This window comes from Cervus canadensis, chromosome 28 (genome assembly GCF_019320065.1).
Source record: "Cervus canadensis isolate Bull #8, Minnesota chromosome 28, ASM1932006v1, whole genome shotgun sequence".
Classification (NCBI taxonomy): Eukaryota; Metazoa; Chordata; class Mammalia; order Artiodactyla; family Cervidae; genus Cervus; species Cervus canadensis.
In genome coordinates this window covers 11,015,532-11,030,171 of record NC_057413.1, presented here as the reverse complement: position 1 = coordinate 11,030,171, position 14,640 = coordinate 11,015,532, and the positions used below count along the sequence as shown (strand labels likewise).

At 45.3% G+C, this 14,640-nt stretch overlaps 1 protein-coding gene across 14 annotated transcripts in view; it reads left to right on the top strand.

The window, feature by feature from the left end:
* ATXN1 (ataxin 1) overlaps positions 1–13,765 on the top strand; it is a 404,850-nt gene extending 391,085 nt beyond the window's left edge. For 13 of the 14 annotated variants that reach the window (XM_043449232.1, XM_043449225.1, XM_043449231.1 and 10 more), the window contains 2 exons: positions 5,432–5,954; positions 7,265–13,765. In XM_043449232.1, coding sequence (XP_043305167.1) covers positions 5,432–5,954; positions 7,265–7,359 — 618 coding nt within the window. In that variant the 3' untranslated portion in view covers positions 7,360–13,765. Of the gene's footprint in view, positions 1–5,431 lie in introns of all 14 variants that reach the window. The other variant, XM_043449237.1, reaches the window with a different exon arrangement.
* The last annotated feature ends 875 nt before the right edge of the window (positions 13,766–14,640 follow it).

Genomic DNA, 14,640 nt, shown 5'->3' with positions numbered 1-14,640 from the left:
GGAGGGGAGGGCAGGTTCCTCTTTGGAGCCGTGGGGAGCGGTGGGTGTGTCTGCAGCCACGGGAGGAGGGCGGGAAAGGGCACAGGAGGATGGAAGGTGACCACCCCAAAGAAGAGAGGTGCTGGATACGAGGCATCCAGGGATGAAAGGCAGAGGGGGCCTCAAGCTGACACCAGGACAAAGGCTTTTCATGCTCCCATTTCATCCTCCAGTTTGCTTCAAGTGTTTGGAAAAGGATGTATTTATGTGATGAAAAAAGAGAAACTGGCTGTGTCGAGCTGCCAGGAGTTATATAACAGGTTTTGGTCTTGTATGGTCCTGCCCTCATGAATATATTTTCACTGGGGTTTAATCGGAGCCCATGAGCCTCAACAAGGTCATAAAATGAATTCATGGTTATTAGCGCAGAAAGGAACCTCACGCCTGGGGAGAAAGTAACTCAAGTATGACTCAGTGGGATCAGGATGAGCGCCACGTCTGACGGGGGGCTGTGGAGTGAGGCAGCTGTGGTTCTCCTGGAACGGCGCCCGTGAAGGGCTAAGCGGGACCCAGGGAAGGTGCAGCTCCTCTCTGGGCGGGGAGCGTGAGCCCGGTGGAGTCCCGGCTGGGGTCGCAGGCCCAGGCAGTCTCTATAGCATCTAAACGTTGGCCTCTGTTGGCCAGTGGTACACTGCTTTGTTTTCACTCGTGGAGGGCAAACACAGAACCAGTCTTTCAGATTTGTCCTGAGCACCCATTATAGGCCGGGAGGCGTCCTGCACCCTGGGGATAGAACGGTGAGCAAATCAGGCAGTGTCTCAGCACGGCACCCCCATTCCAGAACGTACAGTCTCTTGGGAGTTCATGGGCAGAGGTGAAACAGAGAAATATGGAAGGAGAGAAAATGACGCATCAAAAGATAACACGTGGTGCGGGAAAAAATAAAGCAGGCCAAAGAGGATGGGGAAAAGAAGGATGGAGAATAGTTAAACAGGGTGTTTGGGGGCACTCTCTCTGAGAGGGGGAGCAGGAGGCGACAGCACACAGAGCAAGAAGGCTTGCAAGTGGAGGGAATAGCAGACGCACAGACCCAGAGGCACAAGTGTCTTTTGGAGTGAGAGGACCAACGAGAAGACCAGCGTTACTGCGGTGCAGGGATGAAGGGGTGGGATGCAGACCACGCCGGGTTTGTTCACAGGGCTTTTTCTCCAGTGAGAAGCTGGCTTGGCCAGGACTGTGGCTGTGGAGGCAGTGAGAAATAGTCTCATCGCGTAGCTGTATTTGGAAGAGAACACCCCTTGGACCTGCTTGTGATTTGGATGCATGTGGTGTGGGAGGAGGAGCCCAGGAAAGTATGCCCAGGCTGCTGACTTGAACGCTGAAAGTGTAGGGACGCGGCTCCTGGAGGTGGGGAGGAACCCAGGAGGTGCCAGTGGGCAGGGGAGAATCAAGGGTCTGTTTGGGACACATTCAGTTAGTTGCCAGTATATAGCCAAGTGGACATCGCCAGGTGACGTGGTTGCCAGCATCCAAACAGGCCCTGGTGAAATTACTGGTTTTGCATGCATGTTCTGGCTCCTCATTGAAGGCAGGAACTAGGTCTTAAACAGTAAGTCTCATGGTCTCAGTGTTACATTTTGAACTTGATTCAAACTGCAAAACCTGGAGTGTGAAACACTTAATATTTCTCAGCACCAGAGGGAGCCCCACATGGGCCTCAAGTTCAAGGAATTCAGACTCATTTCTGGTTTAAAGCGACATCATGTCACAAAATCCCACCATGGCTATTTCATATCCACAGTAGTACCTGTTGGCCTTGACAGCATGTTTTGAGGCAGATAATGCTCCTCTGTAAGGGAATTTCAAGCGGGCAGACCCAGCCATATACATTCTCACTGAAAAATCTGTCAGTATGATTTCATTAATTGTTAATGATCAGTTAACCTTTGAGAATGTTTACGTCCTTCTGACAAATGACAAATTACAAATGACTAATTACAAAATGAAAATACTATTGTTATGACTACTTCAGTGTGCTTATTTGAGATATGTACAATGAGAGTTTAACTTTCACCCAAGGATAGGCAAAACCTTACTTTAGTTCACGTATATCCAGACCCCCCAAAAAAGTGCATTATCTAGATAATTCAGGCTACAGCATTAGGGAGGGAAGAATATTCATGAGGATAAGTATTAGCGAGGATAAATAATTAGGAGAAAAATAACATGGGGCCTGAGCCATGCAGTCAACTGCTTAACGTGATCAGATGACCTGAATCTTTTGCTCCTAATTTGTATGGACCCAGCTGAAGGGGTGGCATCTTTTCCTGGGATGGCAGAGCTCTCTGGGGAGAAGACAAAGTGAGCTTTTAGGAGGAAGGGACCAAAGGCAAGCCTTTGAAGTGACAGGGAAGATTTCGCCAAAGCTCCCTAGGTTAAAATAAATCCCATTATCATCGCCCTTTTCAGCATACCTCTCAAATATTCTCCTCTCTCCTCCTCACTTTTCTTTCATGCATTTTTAGGTAAGCTGTTCAAGCTATCAACCACCTCACAGAATTTCATTCTAAGACCTGCTCTCGGAGTTTTGAGATGATAGAACAATGAAGGGCTTTTAAAATGCCCCCAAATATGGTATATATAATGGGGGAGCAGGTACATCTCTTATCATTCCTCATGGAGTCATCATTAACACTACTCATCACAAAGGCTTTGAAGCCATCGTCTTAATAAGTCTGTCGCACTTGGCAACATGTAAAAGTCTTCAGATAGATATGTACACAGTAGAAGTTATTTTCAGAATGTGAATATTGGCTGCTCTGGGGAATGTGTGTGATATGGCTGACACCGCAAGAGCCTCTTGGTTAGTAGTTGTGGGGCTGACTGTCAGCACAGCTCTGCCCGGGAGTGGGGGGTCACCTAGGAAATGCAGCTAACAGACCCCACTTGAAGCAGGATTTGTTCCCTCCACTCTGTGTATGAGGCTCATGGCTTTAAGCAGTTTGGGACAGGGTTCATGGAGCCAGCTCCAGGCTGGTCCTCCCACTTGGAGCTCAGTGGGCGTCCCCATCTGATACGTAACTTGTAGGTATGTCTGCATACGTCTGCATGCTGGGAACATCGCTCTGTAATTGAATATCAGCTGTCATATATAGAGAGACACTTGATTCGCCTAGCAGATGTAAGGCTGATGCTATTTCACAATTTTTCGTATCATGGAACAAATCCGTAACCTCGGGTCATTGGATTCTATTTATTCCAAATAACACTCACCACTTTTGGGGTAGTGGAAATGTTAAGTTCATCTCTTCTGGTGATACTACAGTATCTTTGTTCACAGGGACAGAGATCAGTAACATAGGAAAAAAGAAAACGGGTTTGGGGGCCACAGAGACTGGGATTAAATCCCAACTCCATCAGGGTATAGTTCTGACATTAGGTCACTGATTCAATCTCTTTGACACTTAGAGTTCCTTTTTTGTAAAACTGGAACAACAGAATTTTTCTCACTAGTTTACTGTGAGTATCAAATAAAATAACTTTTTGTGAAGTATGTACCTAAATGTTTAACAGATAGTTGGAACTCAAAATTTTTTAAATTCTCTTTTCATTATTCAGATAATCCATAACAATGAAATTTTCCCCCAGATAATATGAACATTTATATGGGCTCATGCCCACACACTGGAGAAGGAAATGGCATCCCGCTCCAGTATTCTTGCCTGGAGAATCCCATGGACAGAGGAGCCGGGCAGGCTACAGTCCACGGGATCGCAAGAGTCTGTCACGACTTAGCGATTAAACCACCACCATGCCCATACACATACTATAGTAATAGGCTTTCATATAAATTCATTCTAGTTGTTTTTTCTAAAAAACACTTAGTCTTCTACGGAGCAAATAAAATTATATCATTCAAGAAATGCATCTAAAACAAGATTAATCACAGTTATCAAAAAAATAGGTTAAGTAGAAAAGCCATAGTCCATGTAAATTGCATGAAAATTTACTACTTTTTTTTATGAAAACTTACTACTTCTAAAGTGAGATATTTTAATTATTTGTGTGTTTCTGGATGTGTGTGTACCTGTGCATGAAATTCAACAGAACATTTTCAATATTATTGTATTTAGTCAATACAGCCATCTTTCCATATCTGTGGGTTCCACACCTGTAGAGTCAACCAATCACAGATTGAAAATATTTATGGGCAAAAAAATTCTAGAAAGTTCCAAAAAGCAAAACTTGAGTAGTTTCCAGGCACCAATTTACATAGCATTTACATTATATTACAAGTAATGTAGATGAGTTAATGTATGCAGACAATGTGTGTAGGTTATATGCAAATACTGTGCCCTTTTATATGGACTTGAGTATCCTTTCAATCATTTCAATTTATTGAAATTTATGGTAGTACATGGCACATGTGTGCGTGCTCTAGTCGTGTCCGACTCTTGGTGACCCTATGGACTGCAGCCTGCTAGGCTCCTCTATCCATGGGATTTTCCAGGCAAGAATACTGGAGTGGGTTGCCATGCTCTCCTCCAGGGGATCTTCCTGACCCAGGGATCGAACCTGTGTCTCCTGCAGCTCCTGTGTTGGCAGGTGGTTTCTTTACCAGTAGCACCACCTGGGAAGCCTGCATGGCACATAAGCAGCCTAGAAAAACCAATAGCTACTGAAAGGATGCTGGGCTTCCCCTGCTTTTGATATTTGTCTTCCAGATAAAAGAGAGGCTGACTGGAATACCTGGGGCTTGACCATGTAGCTGGGCCAAGCACGTGAACTGTTGTGTATTCATTGCATCCTCAAACCCCTTGAAGTGTTGCCCAGGTTTCAGGTCCTGGGGAAGCCCTCCCTGTTTTCTCCAGCTCTCTCTGGTTCTCCTCTTCCTAAATTCCTAGAATACGCCTTCATTTGTCCAACAAATGTTTATTTTCAACTACATGCCAGGTATTCTTTTCGGGGCCAGGGACACAGTGATGAACACATAAGTGCCTGCCTCATGAAGCTAAAATACAGTCTTAACTCTGATGCCTGTTCAGCGCTGTCATCGGTGAGGATAGCATCTGTCCAGTGAGTTAATAAAGCGCAGGAACACACTCTGGGTGTGAGTCACATGCGGCGCCCAGCGCCTGAACACTGGGGAGGGGGGGCCATTGACTTGTTTTAACAAAGACCAGCTACAGAGCGGATACACAGTAAAACTATATTTTTGAATACTGAATGGACTTTGACTGGCTTCTCTATATGATAAACACAGGTACAGCAGAAAATTAAGAGGCTTACTTACATGTCTTGGTAGAGGCAGATTGGGGAACTGAGTCTTTTCTTCCAATCAGCTTATGTGCAAATGTATGTTTGTGTACATGTGAATATGCAATAAAACAAGGATAAAACGTCTTTATCTTTTCCTTCTTTCCCTTCTCCCTGTCTCTCACTGTTCCCACAGGTCAGCGTGGAAGTTTTGGTAGAGTATCCTTTTTTTGTGTTCGGACAGGGCTGGTCATCCTGTTGCCCAGAGAGGACCAGCCAGCTCTTTGATTTGCCGTGTTCCAAACTCTCCGTCGGGGACGTTTGTATCTCGCTCACCCTCAAGAACCTGAAGAACGGCTCTGTTAAAAAGGGCCAGCCCGTGGATCCGGCCAGCGTCCTGCTGAAGCACTCAAAGGCCGACGGCCTCGCGGGCAGTAGACACAGGTATGCCGAGCAGGAAAACGGGATCAGTCAGGGAAGCGCCCAGATGCTCTCTGAGAACGGCGAACTGAAGTTTCCCGAAAAAATAGGATTGCCGGCCGCACCCTTGCTCACCAAAATAGAACCCAGCAAGCCCGCGGCCACGAGGAAGAGGAGGTGGTCAGCACCCGAGACCCGCAAACTGGAGAAGTCGGAAGACGAGCCACCTTTGACTCTTCCCAAGCCTTCTCTCATTTCTCAGGAGGTTAAGATTTGCATCGAAGGCCGCTCTAACGTAGGCAAGTAGAAGCCGCGTGGGGAAGGGAAAGCTGGCCCTCCTTTATCATTTGTATCCAGATAACAGATGTACTGTAGGCTAAATAACTCAGTATTTACATGTTATCCTCTTACTTTAGGGTTCTGTTATAACCTTGTCATTAGACTTACAGTGGGCGTTGGGCAGGTGATTTGGTGCATATGCTTTTTCCGGGCATGTCTCTCAGCGGGCGGGTAGGTGGGGTGCCAGGGTAGGTCCAGCCCAGGCTCCAGGCAGGTGGTGGCATCCTGGTTGAGATGAAGGTGGCCCCATGGCACCCGCCTTTTCTGGCATCGTGGATGCACCCACGGGGGCAACCGACTTCCACTGGCTTCAGAGGGGTGGTCTGCGGGAAGGGAGCTGCGTCAGGGGCGTGTGCGCGTGCCTGTGTGCCAGGGAGGGTGCCTGGGTGACACTTCCGTGAGGGTGTCTCTCTCTCTCTGCCTCCCTCTGTCTTGCTCTCGGCACCAGATTGGAGGTCTGGGGGAATGTCCTCAGGCGGTTCCCCTGTGCAGAGTCAGCATCGGGGCCTCCGAGAGAGGTACCAGACAGCAGATGGAAAGTTAACCGTGTAAAAGAACATTTCCCCCTCCCCCCCAACTTACTTTACAATAAAAGCAACTTTTAATCGTAGAGATAAATAAATATATATATATATATATATATATATATTTCCCCCTATGGGGCCTGACTGCACTGATATTTTTTTAAAGAGCAACTGCCACCCATGGGATTTCGTTTCTGCTTTACCAGTGCAGTAGTGATGTCTCCAGGGCGTCGTGGTGGGCAGGCGGCCCCTGCTGGCATCGCTCCGCACTGGTTGGGGGGGGCGCTGGGCAGCAGGGGTGGGGAGAGTGAACACCCCCTCCGGTCTCTGTGCAGTGTTAGGAGAACCAATCAGGTTAATTGCATTGACTTCGCTCCCAAGAGATAAGACACAAACTGCCCTTCAAAAGAGCTGCAGAAGCTCTTTGCTTTGGGTTTGCAAATCTTTTGTCTTTTAACTCTAGTACTGTTTATAGTTCATGACAATGGACAACTCGGGTGCCACTTTTTTCAGATTCCAGTGTGACGTGAGGAATTAAGATTTTGAAGATAAGCATATATATTACTATCTCTAAGTACTTAGAATGCCGTTCACACTTTATTACCAAGCATCTTGGTCTCTCATTCAACAAGTACTGTATCTCACTTTAAACTCTTTGGGAAGAAAAACAGAAAAAAAAAAAAAAAAAAACTAAGTTGCTTTCTTTCTTTTTTTTTTTTTTTTTAAACACTGTAACTACATTTCAGCTCTGCAGAGTCTCTCACGGAGCAAGATGCTGAAAGTTTCAAAGTGGTTTCAAGGAATGAATGTGAATTATGAACTTGTATGTGACAATGAATGACCACCAAGTACAGCCTGACAGGAGGCACTCTTCACTTTGATGTCTCAGAAAGGATTTAAAAAGCATATGCAGAGCTGGCAGAGGAACTGAGAGGGAAGGGATGGGAAAAAAAAAAAAGAATACTCACTTTTGTCCAGTGTTTTTCTTTTTAAGACGAACTTTTAAAGAACCTTGCGATTTGCACATCTTGAGTTTATAAATTTGTGTGATATTCCTGCAGTTTTTATTCAATAACATTGTGGGAAAGGCTTGGGGGACTGAACGAGCATAAATAAATGTAGCAAAATTACTTTCTAACCTGCCTAAACTCTAGGCCTTTTATAAGATTATGTTCCTTTCAAGATTCATTTTTGGTCTTCTTACCGTATCTGTCACATAAAACCAGGTCTTAGCAGGACAACTCTGAGAATTTTCTTCAGATTCATTGAGAGAGTTTTCCATGAAGACATTTATATATGTGAGCAAGTTTGGTTTTTTTTTTTTTCTAAGAAAACAATTATTATTGTTGTTATTAATGTTATTTTCAAAATGACTTTCTTTTTCCATCTGAAATCAAGATTTAATGTTTGGTACAAACCCAGAAAGGGTCTTTTACAGTTGAGACCTTTTATCCCCAGAGATCTGAAATATTGTTTGTGGGTTTTGAGTGGGCATTTTCAAGTGCTTAAAAGTTTTATAAAGAGAGAGAAATTTTTAAATATTCTTACTTGGAATGGCTGCAACGAATCTGAACAAATACCTGATTTTTCTTTTACCATTGAAAATAGTACTTTTTCCATCTCACAGATTTTTAAAAAATTCTTGTCAGCCCACATTCTGGCTTTCCAGTATTCCTTCACATTTAGCTCTCAGCAGAACTGATGATTTTTAGAAACCATTTCTGGGGTGTACCAAAAACATTGGAATAGATTTTGAACTGCTAGATCCAGTCCTTGACTTTCTTCGGTTTTCATTACCCTCTCAGCATGCTAGCAGAGAGCTGAGTGAGTCCATTCTTGCAGTCATATTGCTTATTTAGTGCTGTATTTTTTTTAAACGTCTCTGTTCAGAGAACTTGCTTAATCTTCCATATATTCTGCTCAGGGCACTTGCAATTATTAGGTTTTGTTTTTCTTTTTTTGTTTTGACGGTAAGAGGAATACGGGGCTGCCATACAGACTGTCCTCATCAGTACCACTAAGGACAGTGATTCACCTGGACTCAGAGAAACACCCACCACCTTTTGGCTTCTTTTGAGTATTGAACTAACCGGATCCACACCTCCAACACTAAAACGGGAAAACATGCGTGGTTTGGAGCAATAGGAACATCATCATTGTTTTTCGTGCTTCTGTTTCAGGTATAGGAACTATCGAAGAATTGGTTCTTTCTAAACATTGTCCCATTTACCTTCTTGCTTCTTTAGCGTGTGCAATACTTTCCGTGCCAATAGAGTCTGATCAGTGTGCGCTCTAGAGAAAGTGTAGGTAGGCCCCTCTCGGCTTTTTCCTTATTCTCTTCATCCTTTTCCTGTGCCGGCCAGAGAAGGGCTGGAAGGAAGGAGCCAGGAAGGGGAGAGCCTCCTGCTGGGCGATCGCCCTGCTCCGGGAAGCCAAGGCCCCTGGGGCAGGGAGCTCTGGGGGAAGCCCCGCGTTTCCCTCGCCCTGTTGCGGAAAAGAGCAAAGGAGATGGAGGGGAAGAACGCACACTTCCCCTCCTCACCGCGAGGAACAGTGGCGCGCAGACGGGAAGGAGGCAGACCCATTTCTAAGGCGCACTCTGGAGCAATCGAGCCAGGATCAGCCCCTGTTCCACGGTCCTTTCCTCGAGTAGGTGGGCCCCCCGCTCAGGCCTGTGTCCTGGAGACTTGGAGCCGCGCCTCCTCCGAGCCTGGGCGGGAAGCGTGGTCCACCACGTGCGCGCCTTCCGAGCCTCCGGCGCGGGTGGCTGCGGAGGGGCCGGGCCTTCTGCGGACAATGCCCACCGCCCCTCTGTGGCAGCTCTCGCCTCCAAATAGGAAGGCCATCCGGAGGACAGGGGCCCTCCTCTCGTTGGCAGACGTGGGCAAGCCCCGAGGCCCCCAGAGCAGCCCGGTCACCGCGCCCGCGTAGCCCACCTAGCAGTGCCGGGCGTAGAACCCTCCCGAGCCGCGCAGCTTGCGGGGAGCAGCCATGTGCCTCTGTACTGTGTCCACTTTGCAATATTTACCTAACCCATCTTTTGTTCTTACCCATTTTCCATTTTTAAACTAGTAACAGCAGGCCTTTTGCGTTTACAGTGGAACACAATCACCAAATTAGTCAGGGCGAAAAGAAAAAAAAAATTCACCAACAAACAAGGACCTCTCTTTCTAGGGATTTCTAAATATATAAAATGACTGTTCCTTAGGATGTTTCAACTTCAGAATTATTTCAGTTTGGGCCACACTGGGGGCGGGGCGGGGCGGCTAGAGAGATGGATACCACTTACCTCAAATCTTTTCAAGTGGAAATCCAAAATTGCTTTTTTCATTTGGACGTTCAGGATGATTTTCTATGTCGGTCAGTTTTGTGTCTTTTCCAGCTCACCCCCGTTTGTTTTGGGAGGAATGTTTTTTTTTCCCCCATTGCTGTCCTCAATCCCATTTCTCACCCTGAATCATGACCCTGTGTGTGTCCTGTTAGGGTTTTCTCGCCCACCGGGAAATGGCAGCACTCCTCCTCCCCCCAAGGAACTCTGCAGAACCTTTCACACCTCTAACTCAGGGACGGGGCTGGCGTGTGTGTGGTACACTGACGTGTCCAGAAGCAGCACTTTGACTGTTCTGGGAGTAGGGTTGTACAACTTCAAGGAATGTTTGGATTTCCTGCATCTTGTGGATTTCTCCTTAGATACCACATAGATCGCAATATAATGCTGCATGTTCAAGACGAACAGTAGCTCCTAGAAATCATAAAATCCACTCTTTGCACATAGTTCGATCTTTACTGAAATATGTTGCCAAAATTTATTTTTGTTGTATAGCTTTGGAATTTTTTTTTTTTTAAGGAAACAATTAACAATACCCTTTAACATCTGTGACTACTAAGGAAACCTGTTTCTTTCATGGAGAAAAAAAATCTCAAATGCTTTTGAAGACACTAAATGCCATGCTATTTCAGATCTGGGTGAAGAAGCAGAGCTCTGAGGACAGAAGGCCAGGCTTTTTGAGCTGTGTTGGTTGTCATGGCTACTGTTTGATGAACTGTAAGCAGCTCGACAAACCGTGGTCCGTTTCCTCCTAAAACGCTTTGCACGTCCTATCTCCTAGTCACCCATGATAATCCCAGGTGAAAAAAGGGCCAGCAGTCTCCATGGTCCAATCCTGCTTCTTCAGGGTGATGTGAAAGCAAGGGGAATTACACTGTGTGGCTTTTCAAGTGAAGCAGAAGTCTTTGCTTCCACCTTTGTTTTCAACCCAGAATTTCTGAAATAGAAAATTTAAGAACACATCCAGTAATAACTATACAGAGAACATACTTTTCTATAAAGCACATGCCTATGCCATTGTGTTACATTGGTTTCCTCTTTTTTTTCTCCACGGACAGTGTTGTGTTTCTGTTGATAGGGGAACTCCAAACTGTTTGCACACCTCTACTCCGGAGCTAAGATTTCTTTTACATAGATGACCTCGCTTCAAATAAGTTACCTTAATGATAGGATCTTTTCTTGTAGCACTATACCTTGTGGGAATTTTTTTTTTTTGATGTACACCTAATTTGAGAAGCTGAAGAAAAAAAAAAAAACTTTGAAGCACTCACTTTGAGGAGTACAGGTAATGTTTTAAAAAATTGCACAAAAGAAAAATGAATGTCAAAATGATTCATTCAGTGTTTGAAAGATATGGATCTGTTGAAACAATGAGTTTCATACCTTGTTTGTAAAAAAAAAAAAAAAAAAAGCATAAAGGTTGAAAGTTACATGTTTTTTTGTATATAGAAATATGTCATGTCTAAATGATCAGATTTGTATGGTTATGGCCTGAAAGAATTACTACTTAAAAGGCTCTTCAACTATACCTATGCTTCCTCTAGGTTTTTGTTACATAGAACCCTCTTCTGAGGGAGAGTAATTCTGTATTTTGCAATTAGAGAATACTGTTCATTCCTATGCCGAAAGTACTTCTCTGAGCTCCCTTCTTAGTTTAAACTCTTAAGCCATTGCAACTCCTTTTTCTCCAGAGATGATGTTTGACATTTTCAGCACTTCCTGTTCCAGTAAACCCAAAGAATATAATTCTGAACAAGAAGTGTTTGTAACAAGGGATCCTGGCTACCAAGAAAATGGGACTCATCACGAGGACACACACACACACACAAATGTTCAGCCTTCTCTCCCCCCCGACACCTCATTTCAATGGCGGGGGGTGGGGGGGTTAAACAAGAATTTCAGTTGAGATGCCTCGTTTCACATTGGTTTTATTTTGACTTTTTTTTTTCTTTACCATTAAGAGGCCAAAATTAATGTGGAGCAACTTCTCAGAAGTCATATTCTGTCCAGAAATCAAGCCAGCCAGCAGAAACAGGACAGCTGGCAGGGGAGGGGCAGGATGTTGAGCAGATTCCCCCTCCAATTCTTAAAATTCAGAATCTGAGCCCCTCCCTTACATTACACGCGATGTTTCTGGTAGCTGACATTCACCTGTAGGATGGCGGGAGGGAACTGCGGCTTCAGTTTCTCATGTCCTCACGACTTGCATACAAATGGTTCAGCTGTATTAAAATTAAGTGCTTTTGGCCAATAGGTAGTAGCTCTCTAGTAACCGTCTCTTAAGGATTTCCGTCACTTTTCTTATCTGAAAGGACTCCAGTCTTCCACTGCAGATAATTGGAGACTTCACCCAAGTTTTCTTTCCCTTTAGTTTGTTCGTTTGCTGTCTGGGATGGCCGATGAGCCAGTCTCCTTTTCCATGGCCAGTCTGAAGGCCCCCTTTGGAAGTGCTGTTTACAGTCATCCTTGCCGAGGTAACAGTAACTGTCCTCTGGAATAAATGGCAAGTCTGAACGGTTACCAAGCTGGGTGTGTAGGTTTTCTCTGGTTCCTAACTCGAACCGCCTACTCTTCAATTAATCCAGTTCAGGAGTGGGGTGAATTTCTTTATTGTCAGTGAACATTAAACTTGATACCTGTGTGCATCAGTTCTGTGAATACTGCCCTTTTGGCCTTTTAGGGGAGGTTTTTTTTTTCCTCCTCAGCCTTCACTTTCCCTGTATACCCAAATGAGTGTCAGCTGAAAGGCTCCAGCAGAGCCCTGCCAGGATTTTCTGGTGGCCTTTGGTTAAGACAAGAGTCCTAATTTCTAGCCAGTGGGGTCCTGGCCCTGGGGCCATCTCTGAGAGTCACACTGATGTTGTTTTTCTAATATCAGCTCACGACCTACCAACCTTCCAATCGTACGCCTCCCACCGGCCAAGGAAAAAGAGACACCAGAACTTTGAGGGCACTATCAGACTGACATGGCCAGTACAGAGGAGAACTAGGGAAGGGATGATGATTTGCACCTTATTGAAAAGAAAAATTTAAGTGCATACATAGTTAAGAGCTTTTATTGTGACAGGAGAACTTTTTTCCATATGCGTGCATACTCTCTGTAATTCCAGTGTAAAATATTGTACTTGCACTAGCTTTTTTAAAACAAATATTAAAAAAAAAATGGAAGAATTCCTATTCTATTTTCTAATCGTGGTGTGTCTATTTGTAGGATACACTCGAGTCTGTTTATTGAATTTTATGGTCCCTTTCTTTGATGGTGCTTGCAGGTTTTCTAGGTAGAAATTATTTCATTATTATAATAAAACAATGTTTGATTCAAAATTTGAACAAAATTGTTTTAAATAAATTGTCTGTAAACCAGTACAAGTTTATTGTTTCAGTATACTCGTACTAATAAAATAACCGTGCCAATTGCAAACGTGTCTGTGCGTGTGTCAGGTCCTCGGAAACCAGGGAGGCTGAGGAAGTGGTGGTCCTTTCTTCCTTCTTGATCCACTGTGATCCCTGGGTAGGTTTGTGGTGGCAAGGGTGACATAAGGCTTTGCCTTTCTTACTAATTTTGGGGAGTGGGAAGAGGGTTCCGTCGTGCTTGAGATGAGAATCAGATAAAAGGCAGGTTTCAACATCTGATGTTTCAGCTTGTTCCATTTGTTTCTCCTCTCTGCACACTGCTGTTTTTACAAGAGATTTTTTTTGCCTCTTAGCAGTATTTGGCATCTTTGTGAGCTCGTAGCATTATCGATATGTTTCTGTATGCTTTGCTGCACACTGGTTAATGGTCTGAAGGTGGAAAGTTCGTCTGTGTTTCTTGGAGTTCATGCCTGTTTTTGCATGGTGCCCGCTCTCAGATGGAGGAGGCTTGGCAGTTGCCCCCGAAGGGAATTCCTCCAGGACCCAGTCAGGTAAGGCCCTCTGCCTGCATCTGCACTGTGGCTGTCCAGTCCTTCCAGCCCTCAGGTTCTGCAGCGCTGGAAGAGAACTCTTGGCATCCAGTTCAGCGTTGTTGCTTATCCCAGGCAGGGACGGGCATCTCCTTTCTGGTTAGTCATCTTGCTTCAGTGTATGGGGACATCTCACCAGGACTCGGTTGTTAGGCCTGCAGCATCGAGGTCCTGTTGTACTAAGAATGCTAGTGTGAACGAATGTTGGTGTGTAAATTAGTGATGCACTGAGACTTGAAACCCGGACAACAAGGCTGTCCAAGCCCTCGTCCTCCAGAACAGTCTGGGCAGACGTGGGCCACTCTGGTGCAGCAGTCTGAACCGCCGCCTGCTCTACCATTGTTAATAGTAGCTGCTAATGGTCCTGACAAGTCTGGGTTCCAAGAGCTGCGAGTCGTACCTGAACCAGTCCGATTAATGAGAGGAAAGTCCTTGCTTTGCAGGTGGCAACGCGGTCAACCTTGAAATCACCAGGAGCCTACAGTGCACAGGAAGCCCTGTACAATCAGCAGGTCTGAGGGCGTCCAAGGCAGGCTCCCCCACGCCCGCTTCTACTGGAGGCAGGGATGAACCTGCAGAGGGCCAGGGAGCCTTAGAAGTGAAACCTCTGCTTCAACATGTTCCTGATGAGGTTCTGGCTTCTGCGATCATGTTTTCACTTCCCTAAAAACCAGGTGAGGGAGGAACCTGCCTCACTCCCCTTGGTGGAAACAGAGCGGGTAGTCTGGAAAGTCTTTGCACAAGATGGATAAAGCAGGCACCCGTCCTCACGGATAGGACTGGACAGCCCCAAGTGAGACAGGAGTATGAAGAATGCTGTTCTGGAAGTTTCCTGACTACTTACTAGCAG